The 12774-nt window shown below is 43.4% G+C and overlaps 1 protein-coding gene across 1 annotated transcript; it reads right to left on the reverse strand.

Moving 5' to 3' along the window:
• Nucleotides 1-209: 209 nt before the first annotated feature.
• Nucleotides 210-10484, reverse strand: tgfb1a (transforming growth factor, beta 1a). Its single transcript, XM_069668547.1, has 6 exons — nt 8325-10484; nt 3618-3902; nt 3247-3481; nt 2476-2626; nt 1567-1677; nt 210-1461 (listed from the first exon to the last, which is right to left on the reverse strand). The coding sequence occupies exons 1-6, from the start codon at nt 8653-8655 to the stop codon at nt 1414-1416; spliced, it is 1161 nt and encodes a 386-aa protein (XP_069524648.1). The 5' UTR covers nt 8656-10484; the 3' UTR covers nt 210-1413.
• Between the last annotated feature and the right edge of the window lie 2290 nt (nt 10485-12774).

Raw genomic sequence — 12774 nt, forward strand, 5'->3', positions numbered from 1 at the left:
TCGTGTCCAAAACACGGTAGGTGTGTTCCAGTTTTTTCTCCTTACGTAAAAAGGTTCTCTCCCTTTGCTGTAATTAAAATGCACACACAAACACATGCATGCACTGACAAGTGAACTACACACACATCCACCTACACAACAGCGCTCTCTGACAAGTGGAAACATTTCATGTGATTTTATTTGGCTCATAAAAATCTTCCACTCCGATGTGATAATTTAACATCAATGTTTATTCAAATGTTTTTAAATATTTACAAAGGCAAATTAAAAAATGGTAAGTGCACTATGAAATGTGATAAACTGTCAAAATGTGTGTATGGTTTTATTCCTAAAACAAGTAACAGAAACTGAATTAATTCTTGAGCTGTGCAAAAAGCATCACACTTCAGTTGAAAGTAAAACAATGAATTTCCCTAATTCTCTATGGCAGATAACAGGAAGAAAAACAGCAAATGTGTGTGTATAGAGTCTGATCGGCTTCCCTATAACCAACACCACAACCACATCCCCCGACCCTCACCACCTTAAGACAACAGGCTGCCTGTAAATCCTGACAGGGAGACAAACATGGTGTCATCACTCTCACAAACACTGATATTACTCATGGCTTTGACAGCACGGGCGGTTTCATAAGGACAAGCTGACAATCAGTTATGGACACAAACACAGTGACAAATAAGCATTGTATAAATCACGTGGGTTGTAAAACAAACAAAGCATGTAAGAGTGATGGACGGTTCCTGTGAAACGTTGCTCAGTTGGCTGAAAACTCCAGCCTCTCAGTCAGAGGGAGTTCCCCCAGGTCGGACTGTCCCTGCGGTTGTCTGCTGTCCTTTATGGTGTGACTCTCTCCAAAAACACCTGTGGCATTATCTTCCAGGAAAACCCCAACAACCACTTAGCACCTTTAACTATGACCTCTTCGGGAAGATGATATGGCAAACAAAAATGCCCCACACGATCATTATCTGTGGAAAAAGTTCTTCCTTTGAGGTCATTTGGTCCTCAGGTCCTTTGGCATCTTTTATCCACCTGTTTATTGTAAATCATTTTAGGCCTTTTTCCATGTCACACTTTTAAACATGTGTATCACTTCTTTACAGATCTGTCCCTCTAACAAATAAATAAATTCATTTCAAGACAGATATTTGTACTACTGCATGGAAAAATATATACAAAATACAATCTACAATATCTATATAAAGTAGTTCTTGATTTCATGTGCGTTCAACGTAATAATGGCAGAGAGGAAAGGTGGACCGCAAAGATCCAGGTGTAATACTTTGTTCCTCATGTCCACATTATTGTCGTCCTCTTTATCTCTGCCACATACTCCTCTCTGTGGTCTCAAACACAACTTCGTCCTTCTCTGTGTGTTCGAGGGGAGGCAGAGCGAAGTGCCATGCTGTATTTTTAGCTACACTTGCAGGACTTCACACTCATATTGGACAGCTGCTCCACCTGAAAGTGAAAATCGACAGTAACGTGATAAATCATCTGAAAGTGTTGCTTTCACATACAACGTTTCACCTCAGAATGAGGGTCGCTCGGCTGCGGTATAGATACCTTGTGTTGCCTGCCCACATAGTAAAGGATTGGCAGAGGCTCCAGCGCCTGAGGGACACAGCAGGGCTGTGCAGAGGCTCCCGGGTTGTGATGCTTATACAAGGCCAAAATCTGTAAACAATTATATGAGGCAAAGCATGAAAATCGGCTCACAACTTCGTCTCCAGCATGACATGAGCCAAAGCAATTCCAGGACTCAAGGGATTAACAAGTTTGAGTAATGAAAGTGATGTTGTTAACATGAAGCTAATAGCCACAAAGTGATGCTTCTAATACAGTCAGATTTTTAATTAGACATTAATTCATGCACAACCTTACACGGTTTAATTTGAAACAAAGAATTGAGCTGAATGCTAAGTCAACGCTAACATGCTAACTTTTAACAAGCTTAGTTAATTGTGTTAGCATGCTAGCATTGATCTAACAATCACTAAACAAAGTACGGCTTAGGCTGATTGTAGTGCCATCAGTATTGGTTTATAAGCAGTGTGTTTTGTTGGAAACCAGTGGATAGTGGTGCCAAGTGAAGAATCAGTGAATCGACACAGTTGTTAAAATTCATCCTGAGGTGGGGCATGAATGTCGGAACCAGGTGTAATATTGATTCATCGAATAAGCTAAATCATGTGCATGACGTAATAACATAATTTCAGTTACATAGTCAGCGTTATCAGGAGCTTTTGTTAGACTTAATGGTTTATTGCCGTAACCAAACTGTGACTGTTAACCACATGTTTGTTCAATAGGCCCCTCGCAGGGACCCTCCAGCATTTACATATGTATTTCTGGAGTCATGAAAATCAACCTATTCTGTCTTGAGCTATGAGGACATGGTAAATGCATCACTTTCAGCTTGAGCTGCCGTACCTCTGATGTCATTTGCTTTGGTAGTGAGGTGTTGCACAATACCTGAGAATATTTGTTTTCGGCATTCCAGATGTAGGTGCAGGACCCCATGCAGTAGTTGGCATGATAGCCTGTTGGCTTATGTATCCACTTCCAGCCCAGATCTTTCCTGAAGTCGATGTACAAACTCCGCACGCAGCACGTCTCTGTCTGGCTGCATGAGAGAAAACGGGGAATCAACTTTTAAACTGTGATGAGACGGCTTTAAGACTTTAAGAACATAGTTGCTGTCGAAGGTACATTTTCAAAATGAGTCGGTATCAAAGCTGCACTGAGGATAGTTTGAATATCATGTTGAACTGTGTAAAGTTTAGCTGCATTTGAGAAGTCTCTACCAATATAAGCAAGACCCCAAAGATTTATTCTGTTTACCTCAATGAAGGTCTGGTGTAAATTACAAACTGTCTCCTAAAAACACTGAGCCAGTGCGGCTGTGGCTCAGAAGGGAAAGTGGGTTGGTGGTTTGAACCTTCCCTTCTCATGTTCCCCTTGAACAAGATACTTAGATCCAATTGCCCTTGATGGCCAGGCCAGGCTTCCTTGCATGGCAGCTCTGCCCTTGTGTTCGTGGCTGAATCAGAGACACATCGTTCATCCTACAAGCAGTCCAGTTAGCAAAGAGCTATTGACCCCGGACTTGTCACATGGGTAAGCCGTGGAAGTTACAGTGTTCTGCTTTCTTTTTAAGCTGCCATAGGGTGAGGTTGTCTGGTGCATCTTCTCAAATGTAAATGAAATAAAATACTGTGAGTAGCACAGTGCAGGTTTGCTTACGCTGTACAGGTATCCTTGTTGTCCGTGGAGCGTTTTTTGCGCGAGGTGAGGTGGCTGCTGACGTTCTGAGGGATGGACATGGTCAGGATGTAGGGCGGTTGTTGCGTCATCATTTTTAGCGTTCCTATGTCTCCCCTATCTTTCGCAATCCCAGAGATGGTAAAACTGAAGCCTTTGTCATCACTGGTCTGGCCACATTCACAGAACAGCCGAAGTTGGAAACCCTGCTCGTCGTCTGGTAAGACAGAAAATTATAACATTGAGACATTTAAAACCGGTTTGTTATTAAGATAAATGTAGTCTAGGAAACTTGAGCTACACAAATGGATGAAAATCATAGCAGATCAATAACTGAAGCTCAATCATCTCACCGGTCCCTTTGAGCCAATCCTGCAGAGTCTCTGTGACGTCGAAGGACAGCCATTTGTCTTTCCTCTTGTTAGTGATGAAGCGGGAAGCGAGGTAGCGAGCCGAGGTGCCCACACCCCAGTACAGCTCCACCCGCTGCTCATCGACTATATTGGTTTGCTTGATGAGCATCCGTAGCTCCGCGTTGGTCAGCAAGCGGTAGTCCCCAACACTTTGCCGAATCTCAGAGATGTTGAAGAACATCGGGATGTTTTTGGATTTCTTGTTGATCCCGGTGTTATTTTTACCTGTGGGATTTAAAACACACAATTAGGAGATTTCATCAACCCATTTTGGACAAGCAAGTCCAGGCTCGAATTAATCTCAACGGATGTCCTAAAGGCATGTCATGTGATCTGGTGTCTCCAACCAACCTTATCCATAACAAAAGGAAAGAGAATATAAACACTGATTTAGGACTTTTCTTGGAGGCACACCTGTGTTGCTTCTCTTCTCTCTTCACAGTTCATGCCTTAATCTGTACCAGGTTTGTGATAAGGGAGCAATATTTATGAGGATGAGAAGGACAGGAGCAGGACTGACAGGCTCTGGTTCTAGTGTGTATTTGGTTGGCAGACCAGAATTTCAGTCTATAAAATGAATCACTTTGAAGTTGCAGCTAACAGCTAAAGTCACTTTCAGACTTTAGACTGATTGGGAAATCGTTGATTTCTGTTGTTTTCGGCTACAACATTTAAAGATATCCAACTAAACAAGGTGGTTGGACGAATCCTATGTTCTAGCTGTATTAATTTTATGGCAGCGTCTGGTCGTACTAACTTAAACCATTACCAACATGAACTAAATGAACCTACTAACTTGCTGTAATACTTTTACACCACAGGCATGGATTGTCTCTGTTTCAACTATGGTAATGTTGATTTAAAGACCAGCGGCAATTCTTCACAAAAAATAGTATAAGCCGAGCTAATTCTCTTCTCTTTATTGTTACGAGCACCCCATACACATCAGGACTTCAATCGATGTACGCAATGCAGAGGTTTCCTATATACTTGAAAGATTATGATTTGTTCCATACACTATTGTTCTTTCTGCAATATCTCTTATTGTCAATTTGTATGAAGAGAACATGACAGAGGCTCAAATTGGTGCTTTAAGGAGACAATTAATGGGCTTCAAAGAATTAATGGATGGTCCTTAAAAGTTTGTGTTCTCCACTAACCGTTTACTGCATCACGTTTTTCATAAACTTCATGAAAAGTTCTTTCATAATTCCACACACGTTATAAACCGAATAGCCAAATTTACAGTGTTGCTCAATAATCTTGACTGCAGCCAAACCTTCATCCATTCCAGCTGCTGTAAAAATGACCAAAAAGAGTGTTTTGTTTTCTTACAGTATCCCTGCCCATGTTTGCAAATTTTATTCCCGAGCCTGCCCATATCATGAGAACATTCCCCATGCAGAGCCTGATAGAAACCAGAACCAAGCTACTGAAGGCTTTACACCATAAATCAACCAGCGTAACATTACAAAGGATTAAGTCGGATGAAGACGTGCAAAGATAAGTGCAAAAAGGCCGAGCATTGAGTGCAAAACACTGTGTTGCAAGAGATAGCAGGAGGAGGTGTAGAGCGGGGCCTTGTAACAGGATAAATGCAAAGAAAACAGCAAAGTGAAGAATGCACTCATGACTTCAATTCACAGTTGTGAGGGTGTGAGTGGGAGTGCAGAGAAATCGGAGATGTGTTTGAATGGATCCTGGGGCTGGCCCAGGCCCAAACCTTCTACTCTGCCTCAGCCTGCCAGAGCCGGGATTCTCCGCTCTCAAGTCCAGGAATTACTCTCTGACAGCAGCCGCAGCCTCGCATACTTTAGCTGCATAGTTGATTCAGGCTGTACCAGGATCCTCTCCATGTCACTGCTGCTTGTGTATCGCATACCAGTATCACCATCTGTGTTGTTACATAGGTAGTGTTTCACCCGCTGCAGCGAGGCCAAACTGAAACTGAAAAGAGCTGGTGTGGCGTGTAAAGGGAAATGAGATGACATTTTACTGGTCCCACCCAGAGCACAGTCAAACGTTCGGTTGTAAGAGCATGAATGGAAACACAGAGCATCAAAACAGTGTACAGTATGTGTAGAGCAGTGAACTGGCAAACGTGTACCAAGCAACACCAAGCACGGAAAGTCATCGTCTCAGGCGAGTCTGAGTAAACTGAGATAAATGTGTGAAGGGTTAGAGAAGTGTTTACGAAACAGGAAATCGTGTCAGTTCCCCAAGAAGCACATTGGCTACAGCTCTATAATCACATCTTTGATTCTTATTACAAATAAGCACAGCTTGCATCATCTCTGGAGCCATTTCAGCAAACTGCTCGTGTGATCAAAATACAACACGTTAAGGGAACAAAGTGTTAAACTTCTTCCCCATGCTAGGTTGAGAAAAGGCCTCTCTCCTCCAGATAGGTGCAAAGATAGCACCCCAGCCTGTGTACTGACATGGGTGTGGGGGGGATTTGTGTGTTGAATCAGGTAAGCCCGGGCCAGCTGTTGTGACAGGTAGGGAGACAGCTCTGTAATTACCAGTGGGAGGAACGAGATTCCAGCAACAGCCTAAATATCTGCCTCCTTCGTATGCTCAGCTCCACCCTCCCACAGCCCACTCGTAGATGTCTCGTTCCCCCACCTCACCCTGTTTCACGCTGTCCAGTCCATGTTCGCTTCTCCATTGCACGGTGGTTCCAGCTTCATCTGCTCTCTTATAATTACTCCAGAGCAGTGAACTCATTTAATCCTGAATGGTGCAAAGTGGCTGGTTTCCAGTGGAGGAAAGCATTTCCTCTGTAAACAAGCTGAATTATAGTTGGACCACTACCATGTTAAATAGCAGAGGTGAATTTATGTGGGTTTCAAGGAAAGGATGTAACTGCTAACTGGCTGAAGGAATTTAGGCTAATTCGCCACACAATTATTATGATGGAGACTAAAACTTTTAAGGGCCACAATGTTCTGCACACAAATATGCGTCCCTGTAGGCTGTTGTAGGGTTTCCTGAGAAGTGTGTGTTGAACAATAAAAGAACCACAAATTGGAGTAAGGAGGAGGATTGTTAATGAATATGAAAATAAAACTTGTTCTCCACTTGGATTCTGGTTTTAATTGCAGCTCTCTCTTTGTTTTCACAGAAGCACATAAGCTGGGTTGTCTCCCACTCCCCCTTATGTGTTTTTAATTGCAAAACATTTGTTGCTAGGCCTGCACACGTACGCTTGGCGATCACCCTTTCCAAGTGTGTGGAGGGTGAGTCTGTTTAAGGAACTGTGCTGAATGTTAAGACAGGGGATGGTTCTCTTCTCTGGCATTCCACAGAGGTAGGAAACACATGCTCCCCATGGGCACTGCTTGCACCGGACCTGAGTCAGTGGCCATCAGCCTTGCCTTCCTTCCTGCCAAGCTGCCCCGTCTCAAACATGCTGCAGGCACGCTGATAATAAGCTCAGGAAACCCGGCAGGGAGAGGAGCGAGAGGGAAGGAGAGAGAGGCAGAAGTAGGCCTTTGTATGGGCAGAGAGACTTGATTATAAAATGTAAACTTGGAGGTCAGGGAGAAAAAGATATGATGGAGAACAAGTGAAAGGAAAGTAAGGGAGAACCCGATGCTCAAATTACAGGAAACCCCCTCTGCCTGCGGCAGAGAGAAAATGAAAGAGAGGGAAGGAGACAGGCTGAGGGGTGAAAGAGTGCATCTCATTTCTTCTCTCATCTCATTTTCTCTCCTTTTGTTTTCATCATACATGCCCTTCATTTTAAAAGTTCTATTGTTCTGCTCTTTGCTCTGCACGCTCCTGAGCACCGTCCATCCACTTGCGTCTTTCTTTTGAAGCGGTGGATAAAAGAGGGATAGTGTGGATGCCTGCCTGATAGGGTGAGGAGTATAGGCATGTAGAGAACAATGGAGCAAAGAAACCAACTAAAAACAAATCTGTTTATCATAACAGTTTGGGAGTCATTGCACAATTACAGCCAAAATCCATTTGGCTGAACAAACCGCATGTGCAAGCTGGCCAAACAAACAGCGCTAATAAAGCAGTAAAAATGCCATGGATACCACGAAAGCAGCAAGCATCAGGCCAGATGCAACGCACAGTAACACGTAACGTATGTGATCTCTGAACTCCTCATGTTGCCTGAAGATGTTGGGTGGAGATCAGAAGGGGTACACATGTTGGGGGAATTTATGGACCAGATTGGAATTGACACCAGCCATCGGGCAAATTCTTAATTGGAGATGTAGCCATTTTGTTCTTTTCTATCTCAGTGTGTGCTTTGAGGTTTGTTTACGGTCAACTGTGGGGGGCCAACAAACAGAAAAGGTGTCATAGAACTTTGTGTGTTTTTGGTACACTTTATAGTTCTCAATTATAAGGGCCCCCGTTGTTTCAATTTGCAATTTTTAATGTGAGATGTAATAATGACACTTTCTCAAAGTGGAAACAATCTGAATCTTCTGCATCTTTGCTTCCGTGTGTGTGTGTGTGTGTGTGTGTGTGTGTGTGCCTGGAAATTTAGGAGCATAAATCAGCCATACTATTACTTGACATTATTTCTGTTGTAGTTTAGCATTCAACAATTGCCTCTATTATTAACAGTGGGTGTTCATGTGCGGACAGTACATAACTGGTGTGTTGCTGAGTTCTGGTACTCACTAGTCATGTTGAACTTGTGCAGCACCTTGGCGAAGTACTCCTCCTCCTCCTGTTCAGTGGAGATGTCAGTCTGGACCTCAGTCTGCTGCTCCTTCAGCATCTCCTTGGTGCTGTTGTAGAGCGACAGCAGGGTGCTGGGGATGTCCTCCTCATCTCCCGCCTGATCTGGCTCAGGCTCTTTTGGCAAACGCAGTTTGCTAAGGATCTGGCTCCTAATGGCCTCAATGCGCTTTTTCTTCACCATCTCCAGGTCCAGAGTCTTACATGTAGACATCCCACTTACATTACCCACTGTGTACACAGCCATGAGGAACAGAAACACCAGCTTCATGGTGCCAACCTGTCTTTCTGCAAGCACTTCTGTACTTTGTGTCTTAGCAAATCCTCCCTCACCTTTTCTCTCACTGCCTGCCTCGGATAGGGGACGCTTAGGGAGCAGTGAATCACTGTGGAGAGGTGTCAGTGACGCAAGGTGTTTACACACGGCAGAACAATTAAAGCAGTGTGGAGAGTCCAGAGAGTTTAGGACGGCTGGTGCCCCCGCTGTCGCTGCTGCTGTGAAAACCACCTAACACTTGTGTCCTCTTTGCATAGAAGCAGGTGGAGAGAGTCCCAGTGGGTAGACAGACATGGAGTGATGAGCCAGCCTCTGACTCAGCCACACAGGTAACACAATGACGTCTCAGGCGCTGAAGTGGGTCCAGAGCGGAGCTGTCAAAAGCTAACAGAGCCCAACTAAACATTCACACAGACAGCGCCCTCAGGAGACCTCTACAGCACCTGACAGTCCAAAACAATCTACCAACACTCAAATACTCAACAGAGCTGGTTCTGTACTCACAGAACAACGTGTGGTTGATATGATTTCAAGCCTCCACCCACAATATTAAATTGAATCCTGTCCTACTTGAAGCAAGTATATATTTGCCTCCACGTGTCAGATGTATTGCTCACCAGGCAGTCTCTCTTTACATGCCCCCAGAGAACAACCGAGCGAATGTGGAGAAGCTGTGTAACACTCAGCGAAATGAAGAGTGCTGTTGGCAAAGCCTGACTTACTTAATATCTGAGTCCAACACTTTTCAATGCCTCTGTTTCTGTCCTCTCTGAGCCACAAGGTCCCTTCACCCTTCACTCGTGGTTCTCTTCATGTGTTTGATGTCAAATTGGCCCTCTCTATAAGTCTCCAAGGAAGACAAAATTGCAGTGATAAGTCCTGAGTGCTAAGTGGAAAAAATGGCCTTCCTATTTCTCTGTTTTTGAAGTTTGATCAGATGACCTCCGGCTTCCTTTACAGCCCAGATAAAACTCTCAGGGGCTTTGAGTGGGTTCAGAGCTGATCCAATATCCTCGGTGCAGGGAAAGAAGAATAATGTAGTATTCAAGAACCTCACTTATTCTTCAACAATCGCACATTTATGCAGCACAACGTTAAGAAATGTCCCTGTAGGAAAACATCTGATTGACTTGTAACGCTCTCCACTCTGACTACCTCTTTTTAGCAATAACAGCATGTGATCTGTGTACAGCTGCAGTTCACCAAAAACTGCTTTCAACACCTCAGGTTGATTCCTACTTCACCAAATACAGAACAACAGCTTCTGTGACTGTATCGTCATTCTCAAACACAATGATATGATGTTATCATCAGATGTTTTATGTCTGTGTTTAAAGCCTGAGATGAACGGCTCCAGCAGAGATGCTATCAGTAGATAAATTCACAGCCTTCTGTCAATCAAACAAAACAAAAGTTTGACACACCTTCTCTTTAAGTGAGTGTAGCATCCAGACACAGCAGCAGCAACAACAGCAGCAGGAGTAACAGTCCCTCTTAGCTCACACTGTTTTTGGGAATCGGATTGAAGTCTCGTCTCTGTCCTCTCTTCCCTCTATCCATCCACCGGTTTCACCTCATTTGTGCCCTCAGAAGCCCCTTACCAACTTCCCTATTGAGTCTCCTCTGACACAACTCCCACTTCGCACCTCTATTTAACTGCCTGTCTCTCTCCCTTTCTCCCTGTGCGCTCCCTCTCTCCCGGTGCTTGTCAGAGCTTGCTGGTGACAAAGTGATTTGTGGGAGCTCCGAGCTCAGCTAACTTTTCTCTAGCTCTCACTCGCTCTGCTTCTCTCTCTCTCCCCCCCTCTAACCCTTCTCTTTTTTTCTGGTTCCTGTTACTCGTCTAATAGAGCGAGGAGCTCTCCGCCCAGGAAATGAGGGTAACGGCCGCAGTGTAAAACATCTGCTGTTTAACAGAGCTCTGCTGCCTGCCCTCTGTCCACATCAGGAAGCCAAGAGCTGAACACGCTGAATAGCTGACTTTAGAGGCACCAGCTCTTTCATACTCAGTGGCCTGTCTGCCACTGAGGCTGTGATGACTGACATGTCAACAAGCCCTGCTTGGCACCAATGTCTCACCACACTGATAGCCACATTTACCTGGTGGCTGTGAAGGTGAAGAGCAGCCAAGCCAAAGAACTGAGACACTAGCTGGTCTAAAAGTGGAACAGTGCCTGGGCCAACAGGGTTGGACTGTGCGGTGCACTGTCCCGGGTCTGGGTGCTTTTTTAGAGGTTAGATTGTGTATTTACAAAAGGCCGGCTAGACTTAAACAAACCAGTGATGCTTTCATTTCGTCTCCGTCTGAGCGATGAATCAACAGGGAAGTAACATTTGTAATTTACAATAGTTCAGTCTTTATTCTTGGAAATTTGGGGGTTTGCCCAAATGTGTTTCCAATAAGTATCTATTGTCTTGTATTCAATGGAAAATCTTTGAAGAATTAGCCATTCATTAAACACTGGCAATTAAATATGACATTTAACACGAGGAAACTAAAGTCAAAAGTCCCCAAACAATACTAGCAATAACAACAGAACAATGACAGAGAAACTACAAATCTTTCCACAGTGCCAGCTTCATTGTTTCTTTGGTTGCAGTTAATAATAAGAGGCGGAGATCAAAATGAGTGTGGCTGGCGAATATCAACAACTTACTGTAACTTGTCGTGTGTTGGTCTGTAGCAGCTTTGATGGGTGTGCACTGCCACCTAGTGATCAGAATGCTACAACAACAACTTTAGTGTCATCAGCCTTGACATTATAATGAATAGCTCATTTATTTCCGATCAGCATTTATAATTGTTTCCCATTATATTCCGTACAAATATAGACAACCATTAAAACAGTAGCGTGTGTGAGACAGAGAAGGGTCCCAGCAGATGTAACATATCTTCTTCCTGTTTCATTTTGTCTGTGACATTAAAAAAGATTTTCCTTTTTCACAACAAAGATGCACAATGTGAGACAAATAACAGGCATCTGAGAAATTGAAAACAGAGACAGACAAACAGACCTTGTGCTAAATTTGCTAGCCAACGAAGGCTTCTTGTCGTGCAAATAAAGCATAATTTCTTCTTCTTTGATCTTTAAAAAGAAAATGCATGGACCTTTGAAAACGAAAACCTCTGTGCTCTCCTGACCTCGTACAACCAGCACATCTTACCAAGTCTGCCTTGGGGTATTTCATACCCTTCACCACAGTGCCTCCCTGCCAGCACCTCATGGTGTCTGTGTGTCTCTGAGTGCAACACGGTCTGCTTTCCCATCATTCACTGTGAGGTGCTAAATGATTCTTGTGTGATTGTGTGGAGAGACCCATAGAGCCGTGGCAAACTCCAAAGTCTCTGAGCCAGACGAGCTGGAGGGAATAAATATTCACAGTCAACAGAGAGAACAGTTAGCCTACAAATCATGCTACCACATCAGGGTTGGTCCTGCAGACACTTCATAAATGTGACAGACTAACACGATGCTGACTTCGCAACTGGTAAAGCTGTTGGTCAGATTGGAGTGAGGCCTACAGGTCATGTATTTAAAGACCAGCACTGGTGTATGTGCAGGAAATTAATGTAAACTGTAATATGAGGTATGTTCCTATTTCAGTGCATTATAAGTAGAAGTAAAAAGAAGCACTGAGATCCTTAACTCAGGTAAGAGTATCAGCCTAAAAATACCAAGTCCTGCATTTAAAATCTGGAACTCATGGAAAAATATATAAGTGTTAAAAGAAAAATGAAGTAAGAAGTATCACAACTATAAGTCCTTGTTATGCAGCTGAATGGCTGTGGTCAGTGCTACATCATTACATTATTATTGCATAAACATACAGTGAATTTCTGTTGAAGACGGTGAGATCCTCTAAATATCTTTATATGTATAAAGTGATTTTTGAATGTAGAATCTTGCAGTTGCCGTACAGTAATTTTTGTAAGTATATCACTGAAAAGCTATAAATACATAAAACAAATTAATATTGTGCCAGTGTCTATCCTCGTCTATTTTTACACACTTGCTTTAGTTGTAAACTGACATGGGATGGTTCAAAGTTTTTATTACATCAAGGTTATTGATTATGTTTCCGTCCTCTATAGGCATACTTCCACCAAAGATC

Source organism: Semicossyphus pulcher, unplaced genomic scaffold (genome assembly GCF_022749685.1).
Source record: "Semicossyphus pulcher isolate SPU_LCO1_2020_fin unplaced genomic scaffold, fSemPul1.0.p SCAF_19, whole genome shotgun sequence".
NCBI lineage: Eukaryota > Metazoa > Chordata > Actinopteri > Labriformes > Labridae > Semicossyphus > Semicossyphus pulcher.